The 19,308-nt window shown below is 41.5% G+C and overlaps 1 protein-coding gene across 7 annotated transcripts; it reads right to left on the bottom strand.

Annotated features, from left to right (window-relative positions):
• Positions 1–253: 253 nt before the first annotated feature.
• Positions 254–6,569, bottom strand: ETFBKMT (electron transfer flavoprotein subunit beta lysine methyltransferase). 7 transcript variants are annotated; one of them, XM_045061624.1, is made up of 6 exons: positions 6,282–6,569; positions 6,000–6,158; positions 5,239–5,389; positions 4,475–4,917; positions 2,036–2,166; positions 254–1,245 (listed from the first exon to the last, which is right to left on the bottom strand). In XM_045061624.1, exons 4-6 carry the CDS (start codon positions 4,798–4,800, stop codon positions 902–904), a joined length of 801 nt encoding a protein of 266 aa, XP_044917559.1. In that variant the 5' UTR covers positions 4,801–4,917; positions 5,239–5,389; positions 6,000–6,158; positions 6,282–6,569; the 3' UTR covers positions 254–901. The 7 variants fall into 7 exon arrangements, with proteins under 7 accessions (XP_044917559.1, XP_044917560.1, XP_044917558.1 ...); XM_045061625.1 differs by having other exon boundaries at positions 6,000–6,153; XM_045061623.1 differs by having other exon boundaries at positions 6,300–6,569.
• Between the last annotated feature and the right edge of the window lie 12,739 nt (positions 6,570–19,308).

Here is a 19,308-nt window from a genome sequence, read left to right as displayed (position 1 = left end):
GGGATAGTCTATGTATGTTGCAAGCAAATACGTATTTTATATGTGAACATATATGTAAGTACATATGTATATCTTTTCTATATAAATAGTGGCATACTGTACATATTCTTCTTTACATTCTCATTTATGTCATAGGGTTTTTTCTGATTTATCAGATCCTGACAACCTGGGACATGTAGTGGTAGCATAACCAATTTCTAGCTAACCTTAGCGAGACATAAAGAGGCATCATAAGGTGTCACAGTACAGAGTATGTAGGAAATTCTAGAATCTTTATTTTTATGCATGACTGTCCATTGAGGTCCTATTATATATTATGCTTTCATATATTTATGCTTTCATTTAATATAATAGCCTTTGAGGTGAGGTTTACTAAGTTTTGTTACAATTTTATAGATGAGGAAATTAGAGCTCAGAGAGCTTAACTACCTGAAAATCCCAACTAGAAAGTGACAGAGTTGCCTGACTCCAAAGCCCATGTACTCTGTACCATGTTAACTGCATCTTTGATCTTTACAGGTAATTTTTTGGAAATACAGCATTATTATATATTTTGTATTGTGTTTAATTCAAAGATATATCATATAGTTGTCCTCAACTATACAAACAGACTTTGCTACACTTTCTCATTTCTCTCCACTACTTAAATTACATGTTGCTACCATTTTGGTACTGTCTTTTATAGTTCTATCCCTACAGCAGTAAAACTAGAAAATTGCAGGTAGAGATTTGTATATTTGGCATAATGCAGAACTACGTGACAACGGCTGACAAAACTTTAAGCCTTCACATTTTGGAAACAAGATTTGCCATTTAACAGGAACGGCATGCTCTAAACTGGCAGGTCTCTTAGGAGTAAACCCAAACATAGCTATATTCATCTTAGAAACACTTGGACAATTCAAGGCCGAAAATCCCATACTGTGCTTGTTGTCAATCCATTGTTTTCCTTCCTAGTAGGCTCTGGAAGTGAATATTCTACCACTTTGTGCAGCTGATGTTGAATGCTATGTCCACTGAACTGGGGTCGCCCAGGGTCACCAATCAGTACTCGAGTTCTGTGAGTCCAAAAGCAATTCTTCAGCCATTGATGAAGACTGTCTGCAAGGTCTTCATCATAAAACATGTCTCCAAGCACAACAAGGTCCCACTTATCTTGTTCCAAATCCAAAATGTTTTTGGTTAAAATTGGAAAAGGATTCAGTTCGTTCAATTCACAATTCAGTGTGATAGCCATTCCTGCAACTTTAAAAAGAACAAAATGCATTGGTATATGCTGGGCAGTTTTGATTCCCTATTGGTTCATTTAAGTGATTCAGAAAATCTCCTAACAATATTTTTTCCCTTTTGTTGTCAGTTGTTTTTTAGGTAAAGCAGTTTACACCAATAGAAACCATTTACTGCTTCAGATATATGAATGGATATCCTGAAAACAAAACAACACAAAACACCTAAAACTGTGGAGGTTTTAAGGAACATTTGCTGACCTAGAAACCAAGAGGTTTGGTTTGTTAGTCTAGAAGACAGGGAAACAAACCTTGGGCTTGAGCAATGTGGCAAGTTAGAACTGAGACCCCTGTATAAAACAGGATCTTCAAGAGCTAAATCCTCGGTAAAACTGAAAACTAAAAGAAACTCAGATGAAATTAAAACTTACCTGTCTCAACTTGGGTTTTAATGGACTAAAATCTCCCTTAAGAACCCAAGGCCTCTCCTCACTTCAGTTTGGGGTCAAATACACACAACCTACATATTTCAGGAAATTCGCAGCCCAGAAATTAACAGTGAGCGCTCCCAGGCTCCCAAGTGGTATCGCCTTGGGATATCTGACAGACATAAATATAAATCCTGTTAAGAAAAATGTACTTAATTCAGGCCTCACAGGATCCTCACAGATAATATCAATATCCCACTGAACATAAGTTCACGATATCAGATTACAAAATACGCATGGAAATAAGCTATCACGTTGAGGCATCTATAGATATTTATCCTGAAAGAAAATAAAGTTGAGTTTTAAATATGAAATCCTTACTAGGGTCTATGTCGTTGGCCAAGATCCTCGATGCCCCGCCCATCTTAGCAGCAATAGCTGTAGCTCCACATCCACTCCCAAGATCCAATACAGACCTTCCTCTGACAACATCAGGATTATCCAAAAGATACCTAAATAGAAAGAAAGAAAAAAACACTATCTGAGATGGGAGAAGGTCAGTAAGAAGTATAAAAGAAATGGCGGGGCGCCTGGGTGGCTTGGTCAGTTAAGCGTCCGACTTCGGATCAGGTCATGATCTCACGGTCCAGGAGTTCCAGCCCCGCGTTGGGCTCTGTGCTGACAGCTCAAAGCCTGGAGCCTGTTTCAGATTCTGTGTCTCCCTCTCTCTCTGCTCCTCCCCTGTTCATGCTCTGTCTCTGTCTCAAAAATAAATAAACGTTAAAAAAAAAAATTTTTTTTAAATAATAAAAGAAAAAGCCTTTTTTTTTTAAGCTCTACACCAACATGGGGCTTGAACTCATGACCCTAAGATGAAAAGTCACATGCTCTACCAACTGAGCCAGCCAAGCACCCACCAAAAATGTGTCGTTTTAAAGTACTGAGCACTTTACTAGGATCCAGAAACTGTTAAGCACCAAGAATATAAGCAGACAAAATATTGCTACAATCAGGACTCAGTAAGTGAGATCCGAAATTCAGTCTCCTCTTGATTGTTCATCCTAGAATGGTTTTACCTACTGCTAACATTATAATGACCTCTCTGATAAGGCACACAGTCCAGTTCAACTAAAGAATTTGGACCAGGGATAAATAGTTATCAAACAATGAAGATGGATGAGAAACCCTGAAATAATAATTATCAACTAACACTCGACCTTACTAGTGGAAAGTGAAGAACAGCAGGGACTATGGCAAAGTAGGGGTGTCCATGGCCAGGCTAAAGGGAGAGCTGGTACCCTATCTTCAGCGCACTGTTGCCACACAAAATCCCATGTTATCACATAGTCCTGTTTTTCAAGTCAGAGTAGATTTTTACATGAAGTTTTCCAAGTTGTAAAATGTTAGCAACTAATTTTTTGTTTTAAGCTTACAAGGCCAAACAAAACACATCTGTGGGTGCACCGATGTGCAGCCTCCGATTCAGTCTGTTAAGGAATTTGTATTTGAAGTTGATAAACAATCACTTTAATATACGTCATTTAAAATGTCAATATTTTTAAGGTAGGATGTAAGTGAAGAAAGCTTGAAAATTTGCCAACAACAACCAGAAAATCAGAATTGTTTATTAACACCTAGAAAGCTTTCCAATCTTCATTCTCTGAAGAGCCCTATATTTACATTTATTTAATTTACATTTAAAACTGTAAGCAACATTAGTTCTGTTAGGCCATATGATACCAATGAATGAGAAGTCCTTATCCTTTTCATTTCAGAGCTCTAGAACCTCAAGGCATAAACAGGTTTAATCATTTACCAATCCAAGAGCAAAGACCAGATTGAAATGCTGCAAGGTCTTGCCTTTGTTTCAGCAGCTGTGTTTTAATAAAAAGCATAGTGTGAATGTGTGAGAAAATGTTCTAAAGAACACCTTTGTGGGTGCCTGGGTGGCTCAGTCGGTTAAGCCTCCAACTCTAGATTTTGGTTCCGGTCATGATATTGAGGTTCATTCATGATCTTGAGGTTCGTGGGATGGAGCCCCAGGACTTGAGCTGACAGCACAGAGCCTGCTTGGGATTTTTTCTCTCCCTCTTTCTCTGCCCCTCTTCTGCTCGAATGTGCTCTCTCTCTCTAAAAATAAATAAATACACTTTAAAAAAAAAAAAAAGAACACTTTTGCAGTCTGGGGAATTAGGAGACCTTAAAAAATGCAGATTCAGAGGCGCCTGTCTGGCTCAGTCAGTAGAGGTGCAACCCTTGGTCTTGGGGACATGAGTTTAAGCCCCACAATGGGCATATGGCTTACTTTAAAAAAAAAAAAAAAAAAATGCTGATTCAAGTCCAGAGTTCACTTGAGACGTCAATAAGCCACTACAGAAGAGGGAACCTTTGTGGGGCCCACTCATATCTCTTGTTCTTTGAGAGATTAAGATGCAATGATGGAGGGAGTGTGAGGCTCGAGGAGCAATATTTATGAAATTAAACTAGGAAAGCTGAAGGACTGGGGCTTTAGTTTTCATCTAGGAACTCTGCATTGGCCATATATTATGAACCATGAACCTGAGAATAGTGTGAAATTTCCAGATCATTTATAGCTGGCGATGGTCTTCACAGCTGACCCTAGGGTTTCTCTTGGAGAGAGAACTGTCTATGCGGAATTACCTTGATAAGCCTGAAGTAAACTGTTCCAAATTAAACAAACAAGAATTTAGGGATTTACTCTGGTTTTTTGTGAGAAGGAGAATGCAGAAAAAAGGATCTGTAGAAAACAGAAAGGATCTGAATGGTCCTTAAAGGTTCCCATTTCAATTAGGGCAGTACCTAGACAGGGCTTGGCCTCCTGGCCAGTAGATTGCCCAGTAAGGATCGCTGTAGGGCCACAGGTCAGCTCTTTGCCACCAGAACTTGCATCTTGGCGTCAAAAGCCGCAACCGGATCTCAGGAGTGAGGCTGCCTCTGTTGGTGACTTCAGTGTTCTCTTCCAGGAAAGCTTTCATCTCAGGATCCAAAACGTTTCCAGTTCTTCTCCAGGGGCTGTGGCTCCAGGGAAACAAGGGAAGACCATTGCTTCTCACAGCTTTCAGAAAGACACCAGAGTGGTTCACAGGAAATGGTGCAAATGTTCTCCCACCCAGGCTCAAAGCCATCAGTCCTTTTCCAAAACACAGGTTCTGTCAGTGATGCTGTTGACAAGAGCTGCCGCTCCTCAAGAGGAAGGAAGGGTCTGGCTGCCACACTGATCTCAACTGGAAATCTGTGCGTCTCTAAAAACAGAAATAAAGCTGAAAATTCCAAGGCTCACTGACACGTCCAAATCCCATTACACAGTGAGAAAATATTACAGTGTAAGCTCTGTAGCAGATGATTCACAAGTGCAAGTCCATTTCAGATGGAAGTGTTGGTGCATCAATTTAGGAAAATACAACCTTTCAAAAAGGAAGCCTTTTCACAACAAAAGCCTTTTAATAATTTAGAACAACAAATATACACGCACTTGAATCTGAGAGAAATCCTTGGGAACATGCCTGTTACATAAAGTAAGGTTTACCTTTAAAGTGCTTTCACACATTGAATAAATCACTTACCTTTAAGCACGCACCCTGAACAAAATAAAAGTCTGTGGCTTCAAGAAGCTTAGATTCTAGTGGGTGAGGCAGAGTTATTACCAGGGCAAACACTGGTCTTGCTTTTATGAAGCCTTGCCAAGAGTTGTGGAGGTTAACAAACTATAACTGCCTGTGGACAAAGACATATAAATCATACTGAGTACACTCTATTTCAATATAAATTGTTGTAGCATAAAACATCAATGTAATCAAGATTCAGATGTTTTCCTTAAAAGAAAACTTTGTGGATTTAATTGTCACAAAAGAATATCAACTCCCAAATATCTTTCTGTAAATATCTCTGATGACTCATCTTTCCCAAGCCTGGGCCAAAAACGCTTGTTCCAACAGAAAAACACCTTGAATGAGAATAAGCGAGAGCAAGGAACAGCAGTTTAAACACGAACTATACACCCAGTTACTTGGGACCTCTGATCTGTTCTACATAAATGTTTTAAATAGTCATATATCCATCCACTCCAATATTTAGAGGAGGGGCCCCAAACTCAAACCCTTACTAGGGTCCAGACTCGTGATGAGTGATGCCAATGGTTGTAACAGAAAGACTGTAGCGAACTGGCGATGGTTTCTCAATAGTCCAAAGAGGCCAGCAAACTGGTCAGGGAAGAACACACTGCCAGATCTTCCCAAGATAATAACCCAGATATTTACACATAAACTCCCACTTGTAAATGCAAGCGATCAATTAAAATATCAAAACACAGGGCAGGCTAAAATACCTGTCAGGCCACTTGTGTGAACTCGGTACAGACTTCCAGCGGGTGTTAATCATCTCCGGATCGTGCCCTCGGGATCCCAGGGTCTCTAACAGCCTGCCTTCTCACTGGACTCCTTCTATTAGAAGTATCGGGTCAGCCCTTGAATCGCACAAGCCTAAGCTTAAAAATACAGCAGAACAAACATGAAACTGGTTTTGGTTTGGGACACCATGTCTTCTAGACCGACGTTTCCCCCTCCCACTCCAGCACCAATGAAGCATCTGTTATGAACACGCGACTTACGTAGAGGACACTTGGTACCTGTATGCACTGTTAAGAAGGGGAAGTTCAAAAGGGTAAGTCCCAAATGTGTGTGTGACCACGTTATTTCCCTCCAAGGAGAACAGGAGTCAGCCTTAAAGGGGCAGACACAGTCCTCTTCTTACCAGGCTGGGCTAACACGGCCCAGGGAAGCTAAGCCCCCGGCCCCAGTGCCTCTTTTCCGGCGTTTTTTAGAAGCGAGCCTGGCGCTTGCGAGCCCCCGCGTGGAGGTTGACGCGCTGCTCCGGGTGGCAGAGGGCCCCGCCCTCCTTCCCAGCAGCCTCTCTCTCCCTTTTCCTACCTTTCTTAAAGGGACAGGGCTTCTGGAGGAGGTGGCGCTCCACCTCCCTCTGGGAACCGGGGACCGCCAAACTCTGATTTCTACAAAATCCAGTCAAACTGGAGCATCTGCTTTGTGCCAGGCACGTGTTGGAGAGGAAATAGGTTTCTCTTCCTTTCCTCTACCCTTCAAAGCTTCTTCCAGCTGATCTTAGTCTTAAATTGACATTAAATACATTAACAGAAGAAGACCAAATTGAATTTTGTACCTATGGGGAATGCCAGGTACAGGAGAAATGAAAAGGCAGGAAGATAAAATGAGGATATATGTCATCCTGAACTGAGGAGAAGGGAGTTTGGGACTTCAAAGGGAAGGAAAGCAATTCACAGAAGATGAAAAGGAGTAAATGTTTGGTAAAGAAATGTTTGCTGCCCCATAGGAAACAATGGGACATAGAGAGGAATTTTAAGACTGCTAAATTCCTCCCTAATCACATCTAATTCATCTTATACTATAGTCATCTATGGTGATAGCTCTCTTCTGGACATAGAGAGGAATTTTAAGACTGCTAAATTCCTCCCTAATCACATCTAATTCATCTTATACTATAGTCATCTATGGTGATAGCTCTTTTTAAATTCTTTTAGGCAGTTAGGGGAGGTCAGTTTCTTCCTAAGTCTTTTTTGCACCTTGATTGTTTTCAGCTCAGAAATAATCTGCAGGCCAAAGTGGCATACCTTGGGGCAATTCCTTCTGAGCCCCTTCACACACTTCTAGGCACCCTGCATAGAATGGTAAGCAAAATAGTCACAGTATAAGCCTTTTATGACGCTTACCTTCAACTGAGATTAAATCATGATGTATGTCTTCCCTTTTACAATAATTTTCATAAATGTACAATGTAAGTCTGTTTGCAACCTATATCACTCGAGTTCTGGACCCATATGTCCATCTTCCAACCTTCAACTAAATATAGTCCAAAATCAACTCACCATCCCTCCTGACAACAATTAAAACCTGCTCTGCTGTGCCAAAGGAAAGGAAAATTGACCCCAAATGAAAAAACAGACAAACCAAGTTTCTGCGTCTTAGTTGGCAGTATCTGGCAGCCACCTTTCAAAATTAGAGCTCGTTGCTTCTGTTTTCCATTTCTGCCCTCAGTTTATGGGGTTTCCCATTTTTCCTGTAAACTGGAACTTCTAGGAACTACTGGAAGGGAATGAAACTGTTACTCCAGTTAACAAGCCCAGATGCATCCTTATCATTTCCTTCTTGCATGAATAGCTATACTTATTTTAAATTGGTAGGCTACACACCTAGCATTTCTGAGTCATTCTGCCCTAGATTTCCTCTATAAAACTAATGACTGTGAATAAAACTCTATTTATTAACTAGCTACTTTTTAAAAGCTGTTGATGTAAACCTTTGTTTTCTCAACTATAACTTCTTATTTCCACATGCTCTCCCATTCCCTCACTAGCAATAAACCTTAATACATGTTCAAGATCAATTTGTCAAAGAATTATTTTTAACTAGCTTCTGTGTTCTATCCCAGTGAATAGCATGAACAACCCAACTGTTGCCCAAGACACCAGGGAGAAGAAGCAAGCCTAATGTTGCTACAAAAGAGGATTTGTAGTAAAAATCTAAGTGCTCAAGGGGCGCGTGGGTGGCTCAGTCAGTTTAGCATCAGATTCTTGGTTTCAGCTCAGGTCACCATCTCCGGGTTTCAAGAGTTTGAGCTCTGCGTAGGGCTCTGCACTGACAGTGCCGAGGAAACTGCTTGGGATTCTCTCTCTCCCTGTCTCTCTGCCCCTCCCCAACTCATGTTGTCCCTGTCTCTCTCAAAAATAAATCAATAAACTTTAAAGAAAATCTAAGTGCTCATCACTGAAGATGCATTTAGTAATGTGAAGCTACTTTAACCAACACTTGGAACTAGGTAAAGGGACTGCTCAATGTCCTTTCCCCACCTTAATATTTTTTTAAACGTTTATTTATTCTTGACAGAGCTAGCGCATACGAGTGGGGGAGGAGAAGTGACAGGGAGACAGAGGATCCAAAGCTGGCTCCGTGCTGACAGCAGAGAGCCTGATGTGGGGCTCCCAACTCATGAATCCTGAGATCATGACCTGAGCTGAAATCAAGAGCCGGTAGCTTAACCCACTTAGCCACCCAGATGCCCCAGCCCACCTTAATAATTTTAAAATTGATCCACTTTCTATTCTTAGAACTAGTCTCTCTCCAATCCTGCCTTCCTCTCTTTCTCTATGGTACAACTTAAATGTTTTTTCCTGGGCTATTGTATATTCGATAGTCCAGAAAAGGCCTTACATTCCTATAAGATAAGATAGACCAGATAAGTCATGAAAAACAGACATGGATTTTTCTTTCTGTTGTTGCTTGGTGTTGATATATTATTATTTCTTAGGTAAAAGAAAGAACTGTCTTGTTTTTATTAAAATTGACCCAAATGCTACCAAGCAGACTTGTCAAGTGTCTAATAACAATTGAGCTATCATTTGACTTTATGATTTTTACCTCTAAATATCCGCCTACAGGGGCGCCTGGGTGGCGCAGTCGGTTAGGCGTCCGACTTCAGCCAGGTCACGATCTCGCAGTCCGGGAGTTCGAGCCCCGCATCGGGCTCTGGGCTGATGGCTCAGAGCCTGGAGCCTGTTGAAAAAAAAAATTTTTTTTTTTAAAAATATCTGCCTACGTTTTTCTTTTTCTTCAGAGAGCCAGCTCTCTAATAAGCAGACTCTCTTGCAAGTGCAAGTAAAAAATCTTGTTCTGTACTGAAATTTGTCTTCAAGGGGTTTTTTAGTCAATTATACTTATTAGCTAAATGACCTCAGGTACATTAAAAACCTCCCTAATGAGGGGGACCAGGATATGCCACCCCAAAATATGCTACTTCAGCATAAGAATTCTTTTGAGCTGAAGGGATTTGACTTCCTGAAACCCCTTATCTGCCCAAAGCAGAACATCCCAAAAGAACTCAACTGTCATAAACCCCTTCCTGGGAGCAACTAATCCTCTTACACTTGAGAAATCAATACCACACCCAAACAGACATTGTCTCAAAATTACCTCCTACCTATTCTCCTAAAGAACCACTGATGTTTCCAAAAAGTCATTCCTGTAAGTGCCCTCTCTATTCTTGCCCATCACCTACTGAGTTAGATGTAGGAGTGCCAAATTCTAACCACCCCCTTTGAGTTACTCAAGAGTGAGTTCTGTATGTGTTGCATGTTTACGTTCTATTTTTTTTCCGTTCATTTATCTTCTCTCAGTTAAATATGAAGATCCCATAAGAGGTAGAGGAAAGCTTTTCCTCCCCTACACTAAGAATCAGTTTTCTCAGCTGTAAAATAGTGATGATGATAATAATAATGAATTGGAAGGATTTAATGAAAAAAAGGAAAGTGCTTAGCACAGTTCTTGGCATATTGTAAATGCTTGATAAGTACACTGAAACTGATTATCGTTGGAAATGTGGAGATAGTGTTGGTAAAGCACAAGACTGGAGGCTGAAGATCAGGTTTTCAGTTAAGACTGAGAGGATCAGATTGAGTTTCAGAACAATGTTTTAAGCTGCAGGTAGAGCACAGAGACAGGACAGAGGACAAGGAGACCCCTATCGGAGGATGTAGTGGTAATCCAAGCAAGCAATAATGAGGACAGAACTAAGGTAGTTGTGCCAAGGATGGAAAGAATTGGACACATCTGAACAGATTCAGGAAAAGTTCCTAGCAGGGCTTGGAGGCTAGTTAAATATACTTGTGTAACCATAATGATGGAAAAACCTAAGGGCAAAAATGTTGGTGTTTCTTTCTCAACTTGACCTGTCCATGCTCTTTCAACCATGCTATTTGATCATGTTCTCCCTTGCTTAAAATCCTCCCTGATTCCCCAGACCTTCCCTATCAGAGTCCAGTTCCTGCTCACAGCTTCCCAGGGTCTTAGGGATCAGTCCCTATCTCTCTATCCTGCCTGGTTTCAAAACTCTCCTCTCTCCTACAGTTTGCTCCCCTGCCTCTGGGCCTTGTCTTCTCACCCTAAGCCTTGATGAAGACAGCAAGCTAGGGCCACCCCCACAGAGACAACCCATTCTCACTGTCTCTAACCACCTCCTCATCCTTCAGAACTCAGCTCAGGGTCGAAGCCCTCTGAAACGCCTTCCCCAACACACATACACACTAATCTCGACATTTTCTTAGCTTCTTACGGGTCTATCCGACAGGAATATCATGCAGCACTGTCACTGCCTGGCTCCTCTACTAGACTGAAAGGCAGACCATCTTTTTCCTCTTCTTTCTTTTGGCACAGTTAAGAGATTCAATAAATTCTGCTACATGAAAGAGAAAGCAAATAAATGAGTAAATTAATAAACATTACACATCAGTGTCTCATTTTTAAATTTTAACAGTTTTATTGAGGTATAATTAACATGCAATAAACTTTACATATTTCAAGTATACAATTTGATGTTTTGATATATGTATACATTCATGAAACCATCACCAAAATCAAGATAGTGAACATATTCGGTGTCCCCGTGTTCTCTCCCCCCCCCATCCCGTCCCTGCCCACATCCCCTCCTCCATTCCCATGAAGCCACTGATCTGCTTTCTGTCACCACAGATTAATTTGTATTTTCTAGATTTTTATATGAAAGCAATCATACAGTATATACTCCTTTTCATCTTTATTTTCACTCAACATGATTATTTTGAGATTCATCTATGTTGTTTGAGCATCTTTTCATATGCTTACTTGCCATCCATTCATCTTCTATTCAAATCGTCTCATTTTATTTTTTAAATAATTTTAAAGTTTATTTATTTATTTTGGTGGGGGGAGCAGAAAGAGAGGGAGAGAGAGACTCCCAAGTAGGGCTCCGCACAGTCAATACAGAGCCCAACGTGGAGCTCCATCTCATGAACTGTGAGATCATGACCTGAGCCAAAACCAGGAGATGGATGCTTAACTGATTGAGCCTTGTGGCTTATTTTAAATCGAAATTGTTGCATTGTTTTCTGTTCTTACACAATTCAGGTACACCAAAAATAGGGGCTTTCTATCTTCGTTTTTCCTCAGTGCCGGGAGAACAATAAAGCTAATGGAATTATATGGAATGATGAGAAAAACATAACTTCTTTTGCCACATTGGGAGAATATTGTTTATAAATATAACATAATTTTTAAAAATTTTTAAGTTTATTTATTTATTTGAGAGATAGTGTGAGTGGGGGGGGGGGGGGGGGAGAGAGAGAGAGAGAGAGAATCCCAAGCAAGCTCTGCACTGCCAGTATAGAGCCTGATGCAGGGCTCAAACGCACGAAACTGTGAGATCATGACCTGAGCTGAAACCAAGAGTTGGACTCTTAACCTACTGAGCCACCCAGGTGCCCCAACATAACATAATTTTTAAGTGTTTATAAATACAAATTACAAATAAGTTTGTAAATATATTTCTAATAAAATATTGACACATCAGTTTTGTTCTAAAAATAGCCTCAAGATACAAAGAACATAAATTGCACCCAAGGAGGGGTGCCTGGCTGGCTCAGTCTGTAGGGCATGTGACTCTTGATATCAGGGTCTTGAGTTCAAGCCCCATGTTGGGTGTAAAGCTTACTTGCAAAAAAAATTGCATGCAAGGAAGTGTGATTTGCCTCTGCCATCCCAGAATGTGCTTCTCCCCAGACGTTTGAAGTGTGAAGTTAGGGGGTTTCTAGAGCTTAAGCTTCCTTCTAGGTTCTCTCCACCAAACTATCCTTGCAACCATTGTGTAGGACCATGTCGGTGTGAATGTGTAGGTTTTTTCTTTTCAGTTCCTCATCTGAGGTTGCTGCTCCTTCAGGAGGCAAACTTACAAACCCAGGTCACTTAGTCACGCCAAAAAATCCTGACAGCTGGCCCTTTAAGACCAGTTTGCAATGAAAGGGATTGAGCTGTTACTGAAACATGCAATCTTCTGCCAACTAAAGCTACGGTGCCATCTAGTGATAAGCAAGCTTAACATCAGCCGGGTGTGTCAGCTAAATGGTCAAACAAAAACAAAAACCAACAAACCCTGCAACTGTGACATAGGCTTAATTCTGTGTAAAGAGCAGATTCTCACTCACAATGTTACCATACACTGGTTCAGTTGTAAAATACGGCGGAAACACTTATCACCGATGATAGCTAAATCCTAAAGTTTAAGAAAGATTTGGTGTCACCCATGACACATTCTCTGCCTGCTTTCTCTCTCACTGCTCTCTTCTCTCCTGCTTTCTCCTTCTCTCCCTCCCTCTCCCTCTCCATCAGTCTCCCTCTCTCCCTCTCAGTATCACCTCCCTCCCTCCCTCCCTCCCTCCCTCTCTCTCTCTCTCTCTCTCTCTCTCTCTCTCTCTCACACACACACACACACACACACACACACACACACACACTCCCCACAACTAATCCACCACCAAATCCTATAGACTCTACCTTCAAAAATATACCCAGAATCAGGGACACCTGGGTGCCTCAGCGGTTAAACCTCCAACTTTGGCTCAGGTCATGATCTTGTGAGTTCGTGAGTTCGAATTCTGTGACGGTCTCTGTGCTGACAGCTCAGAGCCTGGAGCCTGCTTCAGATTCTGTGCCTCCCTGTCCCTCTGCCCCTCCCCACTCACAACTCTGTGTCTCTCTGAAAAATAAATACACATTAAAAACTTTTTGCATAAATAAACATTAAAAAATATATGCCCAGAATCTTACCACTTCTCACCACCGGCACTGCTTCTCTCTGGTACAAGTCACCATCACCTACCATCTGGATTATTACACTAGCCCTCCTAACCTCTCCATTTCCACCCTTGCTCCTTGTGGTCTGTTCCCAACAGAAAAAGCCAGAGGGATCCTTTGAAAAGGAAGTCAGGTCATGTGAATGCCCCCCCCCCCCCGTATGCCCTCCAGTAGCACTGCACCCACCGTGCCTTCCCATCACACAAGCCTGGCCCCTTCTCTGACTTCCACTCCTATCATCTGCCCCCTTCAACGCCTTTTCAAACATGCCAGACCCATCATCTTGCTGTTTTCAAATACATTTGCTGTTTCCTGCTTCAGGAAAGTCCTTATACTTGCTATACCACAAATGGTCTTCCATTGGACCACGTGGAATGGTCTTCCCTCGGACCACGAGCACAACTAACCCCTCAGTTGTCAAACGCTTTTTCTGTATCAATTAAGATGATTGAGTGGTTTTCCCCCCTGATTCTGTTAATGTGGTGTATGACACCGATCAATTTTTGTATGTTGAAGCTTTCCAGCAATGACAACCTGCCCAGGAGAACATGCTCCTCACGAAGGACCTCCCGCACCCGTCCCCGGAAGAGGAGAAGAGAAAGCACAAGAAGGAGCGCCTGGCGCAGAGCCCCAGCTCCTACATCATGGACAGTGGTTTTGTGTGTGGGCTGCTCCACTGTCCTGTACCAACCCACAGGAGGAACAGCAAAGCTTACAGAAGGATGCTCCCTTAGTACCAAAATCACCCCGAATCATCATGCATGGAAACTATTCCAATAAACAGATTTTAGATTAAAAAAAATGTTTTTGTACGCTGAATCATCCTTGTATTGCAGGGGTAAATCATGCCTAGTCATGGTGTATGATCCTTTTACTATGCTGTCCAATTCAGTTCTCTAGTATTTTGTTGGAGATTTTTACCCCTCCTCTCTTTTAAGTCTGCTCAAATGCTACCATCTCCATAAGGTCTTACCAGTCTACTTAAAATTGCAATCCTTCCTAAATAAATAAATACATAAATCATAAAACAGTAATCCTTCCTTTCCCTGTTTTTGCTTTTCTCGATAGGTATTCATCCCTTATTTTGCTTATTGAACTGAGGACAGGGACTTGCCATGAGGACAGGGATTTGTTTCCCTTTTCTCCCCCTCTGGTTGAGGCCTAATTCACATTCTCTGAAATGCACAAAAATCTTAAGAGAACAGTCTGATGAGAGATCTTTTTTTTTAAGATTTTATTTTTAAGTAATCTTCACAACTGACGTGGAGCTTGAACTTAACAACCTCGAGATCAAGACTCACATGCTCACCGACTGAGCCAGCGAGGCACTCCTGATGAGAGTTTGAATAAATATATGCATGCATGTAACCCACACCTGTCAAATATAAAACATTCCCATTGCCCCAGAAAGTTCCTCCTGCCCCTTCTCATCCAATCTCATCCATCCACCCACCCACTTCTAGGCAGCCACTGTTTTGATATCTATCACCATAGGTAACTATTACTTGTTCTAAAGTTTCACATAAATGGAAATACGCCGTGTGTAGGCTTTTGCATCTGGCTTCTTTTGCTCAGCATAACGTTTTTGAGATTTGCCACGTTGTCACTGATATTGGCACTCCGTTCCTTTTGTCACTCAGTAGCATTCCATTGTATGAACATACTTTATCACTTTCTGTTTATTGACATTTGTGTTGTTTCCAGGTTGAGATCATTACCGATAAAGCAGCTGCTCTGAATATTCCTGTAGGACTCTTCTTGTGGACATGTGTTTTCATTTCTCAGGTAAATACCTAGGAGTGGAGTTGCTAGACTATAGGGTAAGTGATAGGGTTCAGGGCAAGCCGCCTCAAAAGGTGCCTCTTTGGCACGTAGATTATTTCCAGCTGAAGACAACTGAGGCCCAACAGACTCAAAAAAGAGCTTTTAACCTCCCCGCTTAACTGCCTAAAAGAATTTAGATAGGGGGCCTGTACCAGAAAGAGAGCTATTACCAGAGAGAATTTTTACATCGGAAAGACTTCTCTGCGTAGCATGGCAACATTTATTTGCCAAACATTTGATCTTCCCTTTTCCCTGTGAATTGTCTTCCTTCTCCTGAAACCTGGACCCCAGACTGATATGAAATCCAACAGAAAAGCTTTAGGACAGCCAACAAGAGAGTTGAATTCTTTTTTTTTTTTTATGTTTATTTATTTTGGGGAGACAGGGGTGGCAAAGGGAGATGGAGACACAGAATGCGAAGCAGGCTCCAGGCTCTGAGCTGTCAACCCACAGCCTGACACAGGGCTCCAACTCACAAACCATGAGATCATGATCTGAGCCAAAGTAGGATGCTTAACCGACTGAGCCACCCAGGCACCCTGAGTTGAATTCTGAGACCAGTCTTTTTTGTTTTAAATAATAGTATTACAAACAAAACATTAAACGTGAACTGTTTTTAATGTTCAGTACAGCAAAACAAGGTCTCTTCTTCCCAATTTCTCAGTCATAAAGCTGAAAGGAATTTGTCCCTTGCCAAAGTCCTCATTGCTCAGCAGAAGTTCAAATTCAGATCTTAAGAAGATAAAGTGGTCTTCCTGAGAGCAGTGGGGTCCCCAGGGCTAACCTGAGTCTCTTCAGCCATGAACCCCTCCCAGCAGCCTCACATTAACATATACCTTAAGGAGAAACAGTTTGCAAATACACTTTCGACACAGCCCCCAGCATTCCTTCTCACCGTATTGTAACTCCTACACTCCGAACCCCAAGCCTCGCTCACACACAACCCCATTTCTTCCACAGCAGCACTTCCCTTTGCCTATTTCCAATGTCCTCATCAGCAAAACCTGTTTTCAAAACAAATATTACCCAGAACCCAAAAGGTATGCTGGGCTCCTTCTCACACATGGCTTGGTGCCTCCTCTCTGGACGGAGGCCTGTGCTGTCCCACATAAAGTTGGGAATGAAATACCTGCCCCTCCAAGTACCCCAGGGCAGTGCTTCTCAAACCTTAATATACATATCAACCTCCTAGGAATCTTGTTAAAGGTCAGATGCTGGCTCACCACGGAGGCACCTGAAAGTCTGCTTTTCTAACAAGTTCCCAGGGAAGACAGCACCATCACTGGGTATCACCTAAAATGAAATTTAAATTACACACGCACTCTTCTCCTCACTATACATTTAGGTGCAAAATCCTCAGAATGGAATCTGGGAGCTGTAACTTTTAAAGCTCCCAAAGCCAATTCTATTTACAAACACAATTCTAAAACAATGTATTTCAAACTCCCTCATGATAAGACCCACCTGAGACTCTTTATTAAATTCCAGTCCCCAGACTCTGGCCCAGAAATGCTGACTTAGCAGGTTTGGGGTAGAATTCAGAAATCTATTTTATAAGAGACACAAATGATTAGGAGGCCAGAAGTTTGGCAGACAGTGGGCCTCAAACATGATTTTAAAATCATTCAATTTTGGGGGCGCCTGGGTGGCTTAGTCGGTTAAGTGATTGCCTTCCGCTCAGGTCATGATCTCACAGCTCGTGGGTTCAAGCTCTCATCAGGCTCTGTCCTGACAGATCAGAGCCTAGAGCCTGCTTGGGATTCTGTGTCTCCCTCTCTCTCTCTGCCCCCCTCCACTTGCTCTCTGACTCAAAAATATAAACGTTAAAAAAAAATTTTTTTTAATAAAACCATTCTGTGTTCTAGTTCTCAGATTTCTCCATTCTTTCATTGTCATTGTTAACTTCTGAATTATCTCCTACAGGTGCTGATAAGCTGCTCCATTTCTTTATCTTTACCTTAATCAGACTTTCCAGCGCTGAGTCTAAAAGGAGCCCAAGCATTCCCAGAGGGCAGTTTAGAACGTTTAATTATTGTTTATGTAGGAAAAAAAATAACCCAAACATTTCAGCATGAGCTTTTATTAGAGAAGGCCTGGCATGAGAAATCTCAAGAGGAGCAGTCAATTTAGAAGAAAAGAGTAGAATGCTTTATAGGACTTGAGCAAGAGGGGTCTGTCAACGCTCAGATTGTTTTGGGAATGGAGAGGAATTGTTCTAGAGACTTAGCAGCCATACCTTGAGCAATCTGGATTTTACCTGGAGTGATGGAGAGGATCAAAAGGGGCTAAAGTCCTGTACAAGAAGGCAGAAGAGCTGCAGAACAGACACCTGCCAGGTCCTCAAGGGAAAATGTACAGTCTCAGTGTCTCGAAAGCTCTCATCTTGGTCAACAGGGACACCAAGTTTCGTATCTTGGTCTGACCACATCTAAGTTTGCTTAGTTCACGAGGTCTACACTACTCCTAAAGACTGCTATCTCAGACTCTGGTAAGAATGAGCATCAAGGCTCCCCATGACTTTTACCTTTGTGGTGAAATTCTAATCATTTGTCAAGTGAGTGGTTGCCCAAAGGAGAAAATGGAGAATGACTGTGGAGACAAATATTAGCATGAGACTTATCTGAAGGTCTTGAACAGTGCCTCTAAGTCACGTTAGTACTGACTGCATGGTTTGCATGTTTATATCCCCCCAAAATTCATATAGTGAAACCCTAATTCCCCATGTGATGGTATTTGGAGATGGTGCCCTTGGGAGGTAATTATGTCATCAGGGTGGAGGCCTCATGATGGAATTAGTGCCCTTATAAGAAGAGATAGGAGACAGCTTGCTTCTCTTTCTATTTACCACCATGTGAAGATAAAGCAAGACGGTGGTCATGTGTAAAACAGGAAGAGGGACTTCACCAAGAACCCAACCATGAGGCTCCCTGCTCTTAGACTTCCAGTCTCCAAAACTGTGAGAAACATGTGTTTGTTGTTTAAGCCATCCAGTCAATGGTATTCTGTTAATTCTGAACTACCCCACCTGGGGTTAGGAGGGAAACTAAATCTCATTCCCATCCTAAGTCTGTAGAGAAATGAAATTTGATATTAACAGTTTTGTGTAACACTTTCTTTATCTTCCATATTTACCCAAAGTACCATATATTAGGGAAGGAAACCTTAAGTATTTAATTTTAGCAATAAAAGCTCTAAACTTTTATTGCTAAAATTAAATACTTAAGGTATTTAAAGAATACCAAGAAATGGAAGGGAAAGAGACTAAGAAGGATGTGACAGTCAATGACTCCCTAGGTTTGCCTAGGCCCTGTTTTCAAGATCTTGGGTAGAATTTGTTCATGTCTAGCCACTTGCTGTGTAGTCTGAGGCTCTTGGAAAAACCATCTCCTACATGATGTTTTCTGTTTCTGATAAAGTTCCTCCTGGTGCTGTTAGAGAACAGTCTTACATTGATATGCTTTTCAATATGCCCAAGTCTCTGGGATGAAGGTTTATGAAGGGATTCTTGTGGTTTATCTTTTGGATTTGATTAGAGAACATACTGGGGCACTTGGGTGGCTCAGACGGTTCAACGCCTGACTTTGGCTTAGGTCATGATCTCACGGCTCGTGAGTTTGGCTCATGAGTTTGAGCCCTGCGTCATGCTCTGTGCTGACAGCTCAGAGCCCGGAGCCTGCTTCAGATTCTGTTTCTGTCTCTCTCTCTCAAAAATCAGTAAACATTAAAAAGAGTCTCTGATTACAGAATCTAATTTGTATGATTTTAATACTTTTAAACCTATCAAGACTTATTTTTTCCCTTAGCGTATTGTCTATCCTGGAGAATGTTCCATGTGTATTTGATAGGAATGTATATTCTGTTGTCATTGGACGTAGTGTTCTATCACTACCTGTTAGATGTAGTTGGTTTGTACTGTAGTTTGTCTTCTGTTTTCTTGTTGATCTTCCATCCAGTTGTTTTATTATCAAAAGTGGGGTATTAAAGTCTCCATTTATTAAATTTTCTATATCTCCTTTCAGTGCTGTCAGTTTTTGCTTTATGTATTTTGTGGCTTCATTGTTAAGTGTGTATAAGTTTATAATTATAATACATTCTTGATGGATTGGCCCTTTTGTGATTATA

This window comes from Felis catus, chromosome B4 (genome assembly GCF_018350175.1).
Source record: "Felis catus isolate Fca126 chromosome B4, F.catus_Fca126_mat1.0, whole genome shotgun sequence".
NCBI lineage: Eukaryota > Metazoa > Chordata > Mammalia > Carnivora > Felidae > Felis > Felis catus.
Note: the sequence above shows the minus strand (reverse complement) of the source record. Positions and strands in the feature narration are given on the sequence as shown.